Genomic DNA, 13136 nt, shown 5'->3' on the forward strand with positions numbered 1-13136 from the left:
GAGAGAGTGAGATTTTTCTTTCTTTTTTTTAACCTTTTTTAGTGTATTATTTATTTTGAGGGGGAGAGAGAGAGCGCATGTGTGTGTCTGTGAGAGAGACAGGGAGTGGGGGGAGGGGCAGAGAGCATCCCTAGCCAGCTTCCTGCTGTCCGCAGAGCCCAACAAGGGGCGATCTCACAAGCTAGGAGATCCTGTTCTGAGCTGAAATCAAAGTTGGTCGCTTAACTGACTGAGCCACCCCAGACATCCCGAGAGAGAATCTTAAGCAGGCTCCACAGATAGTGTGGAGCCTGACTTGGGGATTGATCCCACGACCCTGGCTGGGATCACGAGCCGAGCAGAATCAAGAGTGTGACACTCAACCAACTGAGCCACCCAGGCACCCTGAGAGATTTCTTTTCTGAAAGTTATTTTATGAATTTGCAGGCTGAAACTACTTATTTTGTTTATTTATTTATTTGTTGTATATATTTAAATATTTACTTTTGAGGAGAGTGAGTGCAAGCAGGGGAGGGGCAAAGAGAGGGGAACAGAGGATTGGAGGCCGGCTTCCATACTGACAGCAGAGACCCCGATGCAGGGCTCGAACTCACAAACTGTGAGATCACGACCTGAGCTGAAGTCAGAAGCTCAGCTGGGGCCTCTGAGGCTGCAGCTTATTTAAAAAAAAAAATTTTCTTTTTTTTTGCATTTATTTTTGAGACACAGAGAGTGAGTGGGGGAGGGGCAGAGAGAGAATGAGACAGAATCAGACAGAATCGGAAGCAGGCTCCAGGCTCTGAGCTGTCAACACAGAGCCTGAGGCAGGGCTCGAACCCACAAACTGAGATCCTGACCTGAGCCGAAGTTGCACGCTTCTGAGCCACCCAGGCGCCCCTGCAACTTTTAAAATCTTTGCCTTGTGACAAGTGGATGGAGAGCTAGGAAATGAATCTAAATTCAGATCTAGATTACATCTACAACTTTGGTTTTTTTTTTTTTTTTCAACGTTTATTTATTTTTGGGACAGAGAGAGACAGAGCATGAACGGGGGAGGGGCAGAGAGAGAGGGAGACACAGAATCGGAAACAGGCTCCAGGCTCTGAGCCATCAGCCCAGAGCCCGACGCGGGGCTCGAACTCACGGACCGCGAGATCGTGACCTGGCTGAAGTCGGACGCTTAACCGACTGTGCCACCCAGGCGCCCCCAACTTTGGTTTTTTGATCCAGCCAACTTAGCTACTGATTTCATTAAATAGAAAACTTCCATTCTCAAAATTTGCATTTCTACATAAATTATTTATTTAAATTTTGTTGTATAAATTGCCCCATTTATTATAGGCTAGCAATATTTCAAATGGTGGAGCTTCTTTCAGCTCCTTCAGTCTTCTCATGACTGACTTGGCTGTGACAGCAGACGTGGTGTTGTAGTTCCAGGCACCACCCGCTCGCTATGGTTATATTAACCTGAGAGGAAGTCGGGTGCTTAACAGACTGAACCACCCAGGTGCCCTCAACTGTTACTTAATCAAGGAACAGAGCAAATAAAACAATGCTGAGCATAAGAAAAATAACTACTGTTTGTAACCTCTTGCTAGACTAACACTTTATAAAGGGCTGGATAGGAAAGAAGCTGTAGGAACTTAATGAGACAGTAATACGGCCCTCTATTTTCCTTTTTCTTTATTTTTCTTTTTATTCTTTATTTTTCAGTTTTAGAGAGTGAGATGGGGAGAGGGGCAGAGGGAATTCCAAACAGGCTCTGTGTTGAGTGCAGAGCCTGACTCGGGGCTTGATCCCACGACCCTGGGATCGTAACCTGAGCAGAAATCAAGAGTCGATGCTCAACAACTGAGTCACCCAGGCGCCCCTTTTCTTTTTCTTTATGTATCTTTTCAGTGTGTGATTTGTAAGGCATGTAATTTGGGGGCACTGGGGAACGGCCACAGGAGACGTTGGTTCTTTTCTCTAGACTATTTGCTGTTAAGTTGGTTTTTCCTCTTCCTGACAGTTAACAGATAACCATTAACATGGTCCTTTATGCCTTTGTCTTTTATTCGTCATTGCTGCAACTTGCTTATGACTTTCTTGATTTAGTTTTCCTCCATTCAGGATGTTATTTGCCAGCATTTCTTTAGTCATTTTGTCTTTACTTTTTATTCTTGTCTATCAGACTGCATTAATATTGTTACCCAGTTTTCTTTCCTATGCTTTAAAAATTTTTTTTAACGTTTATTTATTTTTGAGATAGAGACAATATGAATGGGGGAGGGTCAGAGAGAGAGGGAGACACAGAATCTGAAACAGGCTCCAGGCTCTGAGCTGTCAGCACAGAGCCTGACGCAGGGCTCCAACTCATGGACCGTGAGAACTTGACCTGAGCCGAAGTCGGACGCTTAACCGACTGAGCCACCCAGGCGCCCCTCTTTCCTACACTTTTAAAAGCTGAGTTTTGCAATACTAGTAGTAATATGTAAAGCAGCGTATTTTATTTAATTCTGTATGACTTTGAAGATAATTAGATTAAGAGAATGGCCTATTGTAGAGGTCTTCACATCAAGTCTTGATTGATTATCAAGTAGACTTATTTGACTAATCAAGATGTGATTTAAATAATTAAAATTACTTTTTTCTCTTATTTTTATTTGACATCAAGTATTTAAGCTTAAAAATCTGAAAGTGATTTTTTAAATTTACTGACACTTGTGAAGCAGAGAGGAATTGAGGACAATCATTACTAAAAATAGTAGCTGGCTAAAGTGCATTAAAATTGACTTGAGTAACTTGGGTATTTTCCAGCTAAAGCCTCTATCTAGTATATTTTCTGTATTTTTTTTTCAGTGTAGATGTGTATTTGTGGAAAATTTGAAAAACCAAAGGTGGGAAGAAAACTTGTATTAACTGATGTGTTCTGTGCAGATTTTGTTTTGTTTCACTATTTCATTGTTTTTTATATATCTTTTTTATGTATGTCTTTAAAAAATTTTTTTTTAGTAATCTGTACATCCAGTCTGGAGCTCAAACTCAAGACCTTGAGATGAAGAGTTGCATGTTCTTCCAGCTGAGCCAGCGAGGAGCCTGGTTTTTTTTTTTTTTTTTTTTTTTTTTTTTAATTTTTTTTTTAACGTTTATTTTTTTGAGACAGAGCATGAACGGGGGAGGGTCAGAGAGAGAGGGAGACACAGAATCTGAAACAGGCTCCAGGCTCTGAGCGGTCAGCACAGAGCCGGACGCAGGGCTTGAACTCACGGACCGCGAGATTATGACCTGAGCCGAAGTCGGCCGCTTAACCGACTGAGCAACCCAGGTGCCCCCGGAGCCTGTTTTTTATATATTTTTTATCTCGTTTTGCACAGTTTTGTATTATGGACATTTTTCTTATATCACGAACTATTTTGTAAATATTCTTATTGGCTGTGTAGCATCCAGTAACAAACGTTTTTGGCTAGTATATTGCTAGTAATACTGCAATGAAATACTTACAATCAACGTAGCATTTTCTGTAATTTGGGTTATTTGCTTAGGAGAGATTTTGAGGAGTGGAATTTACTGGTCTAAGTAAACAAACCTGGGGTGCCCATGGCTCAGTCAGTTAAGTGTTCGACTTTGGCTCAGGTCATGATCTCATGGTTCATGAGTTCGAGCCCCTCCTCCCAGCTCTATGCTGACTGCTCAGAGCCTGGAGCTTCCCTTGGATTCTGTGTCTCCCTCTCTTTACTCCTCCTCCACTTGCTTGCATGCCCTCTCTCCCTCCCTCAAAAATAAACATTATAAAAAAAGGTAAATAAACCTGAGGCCTTTGGCTTCTGTACCATCCTTTTCTGAAAGGAGCTTTTCATTTTACAGTACAACGAGTTCATGAATGCTCAGTGCATATAATGTTTTCACTACAAGAACTCATGTATTTAAATATTTTAAACGTTACTTAAAATGTGAAACGCATGCCTGTTTTAATTACAAAAGCTAAAATTAAATGTTATAAACTCCAATAGTACAGCCCTGTCAAATATATACAGCTTCTCTGTACTGCCAGAAGTAATTATTGTTATTGTTAATGGTTTGAATATACTTCGAGAATTTTGTCTTTGCTCCAGTGTCCGTGCACGTACAAATACAGGAAGATACTTCCATTTTATAGACCCCAACATGCTATTGATTTGACATACATTATTACTTTGTATAACACCAATAAAGAAAAATGCTGCCAACTCCACCATTGATACATCACTAAGAAAAATCTGGATCGTATGGATGTTAATATGGAAAGTTTCCTAAAAGAGTGGATGTACACATCAGTATTACATTTTTTCATGGAAACATACATATCATTTAGCAACATACCTTTTTCTCACCAAAACATTGTAGATATTAAAAAATACTTTAGAAACCAATTGGATGATGTGTTTAGCCAGACTGACATGAAAATTTAAAAAATGGTGTGTTAATCTAGGTCAGTCTAACGTCTAAAACAAAAACGTCTGGAGTGCCTGGGTGGCTCAGTCAATTAATGTCTGACTGTTGGTTTTGGCTCAGGTCATGATTTGAGGGTTCGTGGGTTTCAGCCCCTGGTCGCTCTTGTCTGAGTTGGCAGTGTAGAACCTGCTTGGGATTCTCTTTCCTTCTCTCTCTGTCCCTTCCCTGCTCACTCCTCTCTCCCTCTCTAAAAATAAATAAACTTAAAAAATTTTTTTTTCTTTTTGTTAAATTACAGAAATGTTCAACATTTTTTAAAAAGGATTTTTATTTTTTTAATGTTTTTTCATTTTTCTTACGGTTTGTTTTTGAGAGAGTGGGGGAGGGGCAGAGAGGGAGAGAGAAAATCCCAAGCTGCCTCCCCACTGTCAGTGCAAAGCCCCATGCAGGGCTCAGTCTCAGAAACCGTGAGATCATGAGTTGGAGGCTTCATGAACTGAGCCACTCAGGTTCCCCTTCAAACATTTTTTTAAAAAAGTTTATTTTTTAAATGTTTTATTTTTGACAGAGAGCTTGAGCAAGGCAGGGCAGAGAGAGAGGAGGGAGACAGGATCTGAAGCAGGTTCTGCACTGAGAACACAGCCTGATGTGGGGCTCGAACTCACGAACTTAATGAACCATAAGATCATGACCGGAGCCGAAGTCTGATGTCCAACAGACTGAACCACCCAGGCATCTCTAAAGTTTATTTATTTTGAGTGACAGAGAGCAAGAGCGAGCGAGCACTCGTGGGCCAGTGGTGGAGGGGCAGAGAGAGGGGGTGAGAAGAGAGAATCCTAGCTCTCAGCAAGGAGCCCACAGCAGGGCTTAGTTTCACAGACTGAGATAATGACCTGAGCGAAGTCATGACCTGAGCGAAGAGTTGGACGCTCAACCCACCGAGCCACCCAGGTGCCCCAAAAGAAAAACTCCTTAAAGAATTTCAGTGTGCAGCCAGCATTGAGAACCACTGGAATCGATCATTGTTTCTCATATGCCTGACTGAATTAGAGTAACTGAGTGTGCTTATTAAAAATTCAGGCATTTGGTCTGTACTCCAAACCTAATGCGTATCTCGGGGTATACAGCTGCTTTTGACTAGATGACCTTGTAACCTTCCCTTCTAGAGAGAGGCTGTCTCAACGGTTTTTTTCAGCAGTTAAGTAATTGTCAGGGATCTTGAGTTTGAGAATATTGGAAGCTATGTTGCAGTACTGCATAGCTTTTTTTGTCTAATTTTTGTCCAGCTTTGAACAATGAGTAATGGTTAGTTATGTGGATATATTTGCCCAAGTGCAGTAATAAAGGATTACTTTCTGCCTTGCAGATGATAGAATATGTAGCATAACTTTAGATTTAAATTTAGCTGTAAATGCTAATAAGCATATTTAATCTGACTTAAAAAATACTATTTATCTTGTTTTAGAGTTGGCACTGCATACCTTATGGGCTTCTTAATGTTTCTTCCCTTCATTTGTTGATTTCTATCATTTTCCCCTGTATCAACATTTTTATATTACATTTTGATCATTTGATATAATTAGAAATTCCTCTTTTGGTACCTTCAGAAGCATTCCTAAGGATTTCTCCTGTAAATCCATTCTTGGGCTTTTTAATCAATAGGTATTTAGTGAGTTTTGAGAATGAGTTTCCCCTTGTGAATGATAAAAGAATTTACTATAATACTCAGTGTAAAGGATCTTACAGTCCACTTTAAGGAGAATTGTGGCTAAAAACAAAATGATTTTGCTAGCTTATGTGATACAGGAATTTGAGAAAAGGGGAATTGAGGATAGCATTGTGAATAATTATTAGGGAAAGCTTGAGTAATAGGCGAGCTATCCAGTGGATAAGATTTGGGTAGTGAGAGAGGAAGGTTCTTTCAGATATGTCATCAAGAGTGCAGTATTGGAATTAAGCATGTGAGGCCTAAGAATGGAGTTATCTGGGCTAGAAAGAGGAGATGGAGTTAGGTGATGCAAAAGGTTCTATTTATTAGGCTTAGATTCTAAACCGTGTTCTTTATTTAGCTCATTACTGCATCAAGCACATTGTTAACATTCCTCTGAGGGCTTACATCCTCCTGGATTCCTCTGTCCCCCTTTTTTTAAATCTTGGAAGAGAGGCAAGCAAAGAAAAGGATTTTTAAGATGCTGTTGAGTTCTGTTACTTGCTACAGAATTTGCCTATGCAGTCTTCCTTTTAACTCTCAGAACCTAGTGAGAGGTGGGTATCTCTGATCAGGAAACAGTCTTATAGAGATTACCTGACATAGGTTAAATAGCTTGTAAATAAATACGTAAGGCAGGAAGAAAGTCTCATCTGAGTCTTTCTGGCTGTAAAGGTGGTGTTTTCCTAGCATGCTATGTTTCTCAAAGTGTGTGTGTGTTTTTTGGTCCACTTACTAAGAGTACAAGTGAGAATTGTGGAAGTGTTACTAGAATTGAATAGGACTTCTTTAGAGAGGCTTCCCAGACATATTTTCTATTTCAAAAATCCTATTTCCTCCAACACAAAGTATACTTCTATTGACTTCTAAGTTAATTTATTAATTCTGTCCACTTGAAGCCGTTTAAACTCTTGCTTAAAAATCCCAGGAGAAGCTTCAAATCTTGCAAAATTATTTACTTCAAATTTCCTTCCTTTATAACTTCTAAAAATTTATTTTTTAAAAGTATTTATTTTTGAGAGAGAGCGTGCAAGCTGGGGAGGGGCGGGGGGGGGGGGAGAGAATCCCAAGCAGGCTCTCTGCACTGAGCACAGAGCCAGATATGAGGCTTAAACCCACAAACTGTGAGATCATGACGTGAGCTGAAATCAAGAGTTGGTCACTTCACCAAGTGAGCCACCCAGGTGCACCAAGACTTTTTTTTTTATAGATTGAATTACAGTTTTGAGTAATGCAAAATCTTAAACTATGTTTTAGCATCTCCTAGAATTCCTTAGTGATTTGGAAGCCCACTCAAGTGCAAATAGACTTTAAAATGATGGCACCACAAACTTTGAGTAGACTTAAGCAGTCGAATTATTTATGATAAAGTTAAAATTGTCAAATTTGGCAGGGATTTAATGTTGAACAACCATTATAAGTTAGTTTAGCTAAGAATGTTTTGTAACCAATTTAATCTCATGGGTTTATTAGAGTGTAGTTATGTCAAAAATCATGTTCCATAGGGATTATACTGAATTTCTTGTATGGTTAACTGATACTGTACTGTCCCTTAAGATTGTCAAATGAAAATTTATTTTCCATGCTTTATGGTACAGAACTGGTATCTCCAATGGAGTATTTGTCGATGTGATAAAGTGCATGGTATTTAGAAAAATCTGTGTATCTATGTATTCCTAAATGTTTTTTTCTTTCATTTTTAAAAGTTTATTTCTGAGAGAGAACACAAGCAGGGGAGGTGCAGAGAGAGAGGGGGACAAGGACTCAGAAGCAGGCTCTGCACCGATGCAGGACTCAAACCCATGAACCACGAACGAGATCATGACCTTAGCTGAAGTTTGGTGCTCAACTGACTGAACCACCTAGGCACCCTGGTGTATTCCTAAGTATTAACAGCAGAGTCTTTGCTACCAAGTTATTTGGATCTTTTATAAATCTGTAAGGCAGAGTATTGATTGTCATTGAATTATCTATGAATTGGCTGTTTAGAGATTGTCCAAATTTCGTTTGGCTGATAATTTCAGCCATTCCTTGGATATTGTGTAAGTCCGTCAGTTCTAAAAGAAGCATAATACCTGAACGTTGACATATATAATTTTTTTTAAGGTGTATTTATTAATTTTGAGAATCCCAATCAGGCTCTGTGCTGTCAGCTGTAAGCCTGACACAGAGTTGGAACCCATGAACCGTGAGATCATGATCTGAGTAGAAATCAAGAGTCAGACGCTTAGCTCACTGAGTCACCCAGGCACCCCACTATGTGTATCTTTTAAAAATAATGTCTGCTTTGACTTGACAGCCTTTTTTTTTTTTTTTTTAAATTTTAGTGTGGTTTCATTGGCTTTTCTTTTTCTTTTATATTGATACACTAGTGCTTCCTCCCCTCTTTTCACAACTTCTGTACTTAGGCAGAAGGGCCATGTGAGCTGTTCATCAGTGAAATGTGAGCAGCGCTTACGTGCGTAACTGTAGAGGCAGTGAAAACCCCTTTCCTGATTATTTTGTTTTTCCCTTTTCTTCTTTGACCAGGAATCCTCAACTATCAAAAGGCATAGTTCCTCACTTAAGAAACCTTGTGTGAAGTCTCTGAAATTTGGGGAGTAATTTTGTTCCCAAGCATATCCTCCCCCCAGGCTATTGATTCTTTAGAAAAGGTTTAAACCTGTTTACAGCCTCTTTTGTGTTTTCAAATTGAGATGCTAAGTAGATTTCATCCAGGCTACTCTGCTTTCTAGAATTTTAGGGGATTGTTTAAAATTTATATGCTAACTTTACTGAAGATGAGTAAAATCATCCTTTGACTGTTATCTTAAATATGTGCATGCCAAATGAAGGACATTTTACTTCTCTGGTAGCTTCAGAATATGAATGAATAAAGGGGCGTGATACTTCACCATTTCTGTGTAGACTAATTCTCTGGTGGAGTTCCTTCTTTTCATTCCTTTATTTCTAAACTGCATCTCTTTAAAATTAAGTATGGAGATTTACATTAGAAATTTGTTTTAAGAGAGAGAGCGCGCGTGTGAGCGCGTGCAGCACATACTGGAACAAGCAGGGAAGAGGGGCAGAGGGAGGGAGGGAGAGAGAGAGAGACAGAATGAATATATCTTAAGCATGCCCCACGCTCAGCATAGAGCCAGACTTGGGCTCCATTCCACGACCCCCAGGATCATGACCTGATTAGGACGCTCAACTGACTGAGCCACCCAGGTGCCTCCTAACTACTGAGGTTTGTTTAATTTGTTACATTAAGTTCTCTGGCGTTTATTTTAGGTCTTTTAGTTCTCCCTTTGGTCTTTAATTTAGCTATTCTTCCAATGTATTTGCTGGAGCAGGTCTGGGTTTTTGGTTTTTATTCACTTGGGTGTCCCACCCCCCCATTGCGGACATCAGGTTTTTCTTTGCTGCTGTACTTCCTCCTTTTTGAGCCCAGAAGATGCAAATATATATATTTTTTACATATGGTGCAAGAGTCATTCATGTTCATACAGGGGTCTCTCCCCTCAGTGTTAATATCTCTGATAATCATAAGATGGGGACATTCTTAAAATTTAAACTGTTGACACACTCCTTCTAATAAGTTTACCTCTTTTTATCATCAAAGGATAAAATACTTTTTCGCAGCAGCTGGGAAAATGCTGCAGGATGTTTTGTTCTCTTCTTGCTGTTCTCTTCTAGTGCAAGTGGCTTTCCATGATGGTAAGTCTTTTCTGTGGTATTTATCCTTATTTTTAGATTTTTAAAAATAAGTGAAGTGTCTGTAAGATAATAGTCATCATGTGATGAAAGAATATTCAAGGTAAGGGAAAGATAGTGGCATTTTATTGGAATGTACAGGTCTTACACTGTCATTTATAATTGTACAGTAGATTTACCTCTTTTGGTAGATGTACTATTATTTAATAGAATATTATTTAGCAAAAAGAACTATAGGGGCGGGTTAAGCTCCTGACTTGGCTCAGGTCTTGATCTCACGATTCACAGGTTTTGAGCCCAGTGTTGGGCTCTCTGCTGTCAGCAGGGAGCCTGTTTCAGATTCTCTTTCCCACTTCTTTCTCTGCCCCTCCCCCGACCACGCGCATGCTTGCATGCTCGCTCGCTCTCAAAAATAAATAAACATTAAAAAAATATTTTGATCTCAGGAAGTAATAACTTCTCTATTGATCAGTCCAGATATATGCATATAAAATATATTTTGATAGGTCCCAAACTGTTTCAAACAACCATCCCTGAGAACTAATAATTAGTCTAGAGAGAGAGTTTTACTGAGATGATTTTTATAATTACACCAATGTGAATTTTAGAGTTTTACAGTTTACAGAGGTACCTTGTTTTTTTCCTGATCTTCCCCCATCCCCATTATAGTTCTGAGTCATCCCTAAGATAACTTTGCATTCTTTCCATGTGACATAGTGATTTGGGAAACTTGCCTTCATGCAGGCCAGCAGGAGCAGTAGAGGGACAGAGAGAGAGGGGGAGAGGTAGAGGGAATCTTAAGCAGGTTCCATGCCTAGCACGGACTAGGGGCCCAATCTTAGAACCTTAGATCATTACCTGAGCCAGAATCAAGAGTCGGACCCTTAACCAGTTGAGCCACCCAGGTGCCCCTTTCCTTCCCTTTTTAAGGCTGAATAATATTTTATTGTATGTATATATTACATTTTGTTTATCCATTCATCCACTGATGGACAATTGGGTTGTTTCCATGTTTTAGCTATTGTGAATAATGCTGCTGTGAACATGTGTGTACGAATATGTTTTCAAGACCCTGCTTTCAATTCTTTTTGGTATATTCCCAGAAGTAAAATTGTTGGGTTATATGGTAATTGTATTTAACAAGTTTTGTGGAAGGAAATGTTTTACTGTTTCACACAGCAACTATACCATTTTTCATGCCCACCAACAGTGCAGGGTCTAATTCTCCACAGCCTCGTCAGCACTTCTTTCCTGCTTTTTTGGTGGTAGCCATCCTTATCTTTTATTTTTTTTAATTTTTTAAAAAGCTTTTATTTAAATTCCAGTTACCATACAGTGTAATGTTAGTTTCAGGTGTACAATATAGTGATTTGACAGTTCCATACATCACCTGGTGCTCATCACAAGTGCACTCCTTAATCCTCATCACCTATGTAACCTGTCCCCCCAACCCCACCTCCTTTCTGATAACCATCGGTTTATTTTTTTTAAATCTTTTAAATGTTTATTTTTTGAGACAGAGAGTGGGGGAGGGGCAGAGAGGCCAACAGAGGATCTGAAGCAGCCTCTGCTGACAACACGGAGCCCTATGCGGGGCTCGAACTCAAGAAACACAGGATCATGACCTGAGCTGAAGTCGGACGCTTAACCAAATTGAGCCACCCAGGCACCCCAAGTTTGTGGTCTATAGCTGAGAGTCTGTTTCTTGGTTTGCCTCTTTTTTTCCCCCTTTGCTCTTTTGTTTCCTAAATTCCATATATGAATGAAATCATATGGTATTTGTCTTCATCTGACTGACTTCACTTAGCATAAATACTCTCTAGTGCCATCCATGTTGTTGGAAATGGGTAAGATTTCATTCCCTTTTTTTTAACTTTTTTTTTTTTTTAAATTGAGAGAGCATGAGCATGAGCATGGGAGTGGCAGAGAGAGGGGGAGACAAAGAATCTGAAGCAGGCTCCAGGCTCAGAGCTGTCAGCACAGAGCCCGACACGGGGCTTGAACTCCCAAACTGCTAGATCATGACCTGAGCTGAAGTCAGATGCTCAACTGACTGAGCCACCTAGGTGCCCCATGGATTTCATTCTTTTTTATGACTAATATTAAACACACACACTTAGTTTCTTTGCGCCTCTCTCTCCCTCCCTCTCTCTCTCCCTCCCTCCCTCCCCGTTCATCAATCTATGGTTACTTGAGCTGTTTCCATAATTTGGCTAATGTAGATAATGCTGCTGTAAACATAGGGGTGCATGTATCCCTTTGAGTTAATATTTTTATATTCTTTGGGTAAATACCTAGTAGTGTGATTATCTTAAAAAATTTTTTTTTTTTTAATGTTTATTTATTTTTGAGACAGTGCTAGAGACAGAGTGCAAGCGGCGGAGGGGCAGACAGAGGGAGACATAGAATTTGAAGTAGGCTTCAGGCTCTGAGCTGTCAGCACAGAGCCCGATGCGGGGCTTGAACTCACGAACTGTGGGATCATGACCTGAGCCGATGTTTAACCGACTGAGCTACCCGGGCGTCCCAGTGTGACTATTTTTTAAATAGATAAAGGACAGAGCTAGGATTTTTCTTTCACTGTCCTCTTAAATGCGCCCTAGGAGCTCTTGACTGGGAAAAGTGGCATTTTTTTTTTTAACCCTCTTTTATAGATTGCATTGATGGGTTTATTTCCCACCCACCCTTGTTTTTTACACCAACCAGTCACTTTTCCATTTAAAACATGTTATAATCCTACTCATTCTGTTTGTCTTCTCTTGATGATAAGTAGTGGAGCTTCTAGACCAGGTTCTCACAATATCCCTAAATGCTTTGACTCTTGTAATGTGAAATGGTGTTGGTTCTCCTTTGGTCATTTCCTGTACAGGATTCAAGATAGGATCCCTGAAGATACCATAGTCTTGTTAGTTGGGAATATTATTTGAATGTATAGGCACTTTACCAAAGTGAGGTAACCTAAGACACTATACTAAATTTCCCTTTATATATTTAAAGAACAGACCTCAGATTTTCAGGATGATGATACCTTGGGTCTCAGGGACCTCTTTAGGGACAGATATAAGTAAGTTTTCTACCAAATAATACTGCTGACAGATGATTACAGAATCTTTGGTCCTATCTAGAAGGAATCCTTAAAGATTTCATTTACCTCTGACATAGTCAAGCCCACCAGAGCCTATTTCTGTCTTTTTATTTAATATAGTTTGTCTTACTGTCTTTATTCTTTCATCACATGTTTGTGTTCCTTTTGTGGCATTAGATACTATGCTGTTCTGGAAATACATAGATAAAAACACATTTCTTGACCTTTTAGGAAAGTAATTTTTTTAAAAATTAC

The 13136-nt window shown here is 39.6% G+C and overlaps 1 protein-coding gene across 3 annotated transcripts in view; it reads left to right on the forward strand.

The window, feature by feature from the left end:
- YWHAE (tyrosine 3-monooxygenase/tryptophan 5-monooxygenase activation protein epsilon) overlaps nucleotides 1-13136 on the forward strand; it is a 51439-nt gene that overhangs the window by 12337 nt on the left and 25966 nt on the right. The window contains exon 2 of one of the 3 annotated variants that reach the window (XM_045490495.1): nucleotides 9705-9799. The exons of the other annotated variants lie outside the window; for them this stretch is intronic. Within the exon in view, the coding sequence (XP_045346451.1) occupies nucleotides 9736-9799 (64 nt within the window). The 5' untranslated portion in view covers nucleotides 9705-9735. The remainder of the gene's footprint in view (nucleotides 1-9704; nucleotides 9800-13136) is intronic. 3 annotated transcript variants of the gene reach the window in all.

Source organism: Leopardus geoffroyi, chromosome E1, assembly GCF_018350155.1.
Source record: "Leopardus geoffroyi isolate Oge1 chromosome E1, O.geoffroyi_Oge1_pat1.0, whole genome shotgun sequence".
Lineage (NCBI taxonomy): Eukaryota > Metazoa > Chordata > Mammalia > Carnivora > Felidae > Leopardus > Leopardus geoffroyi.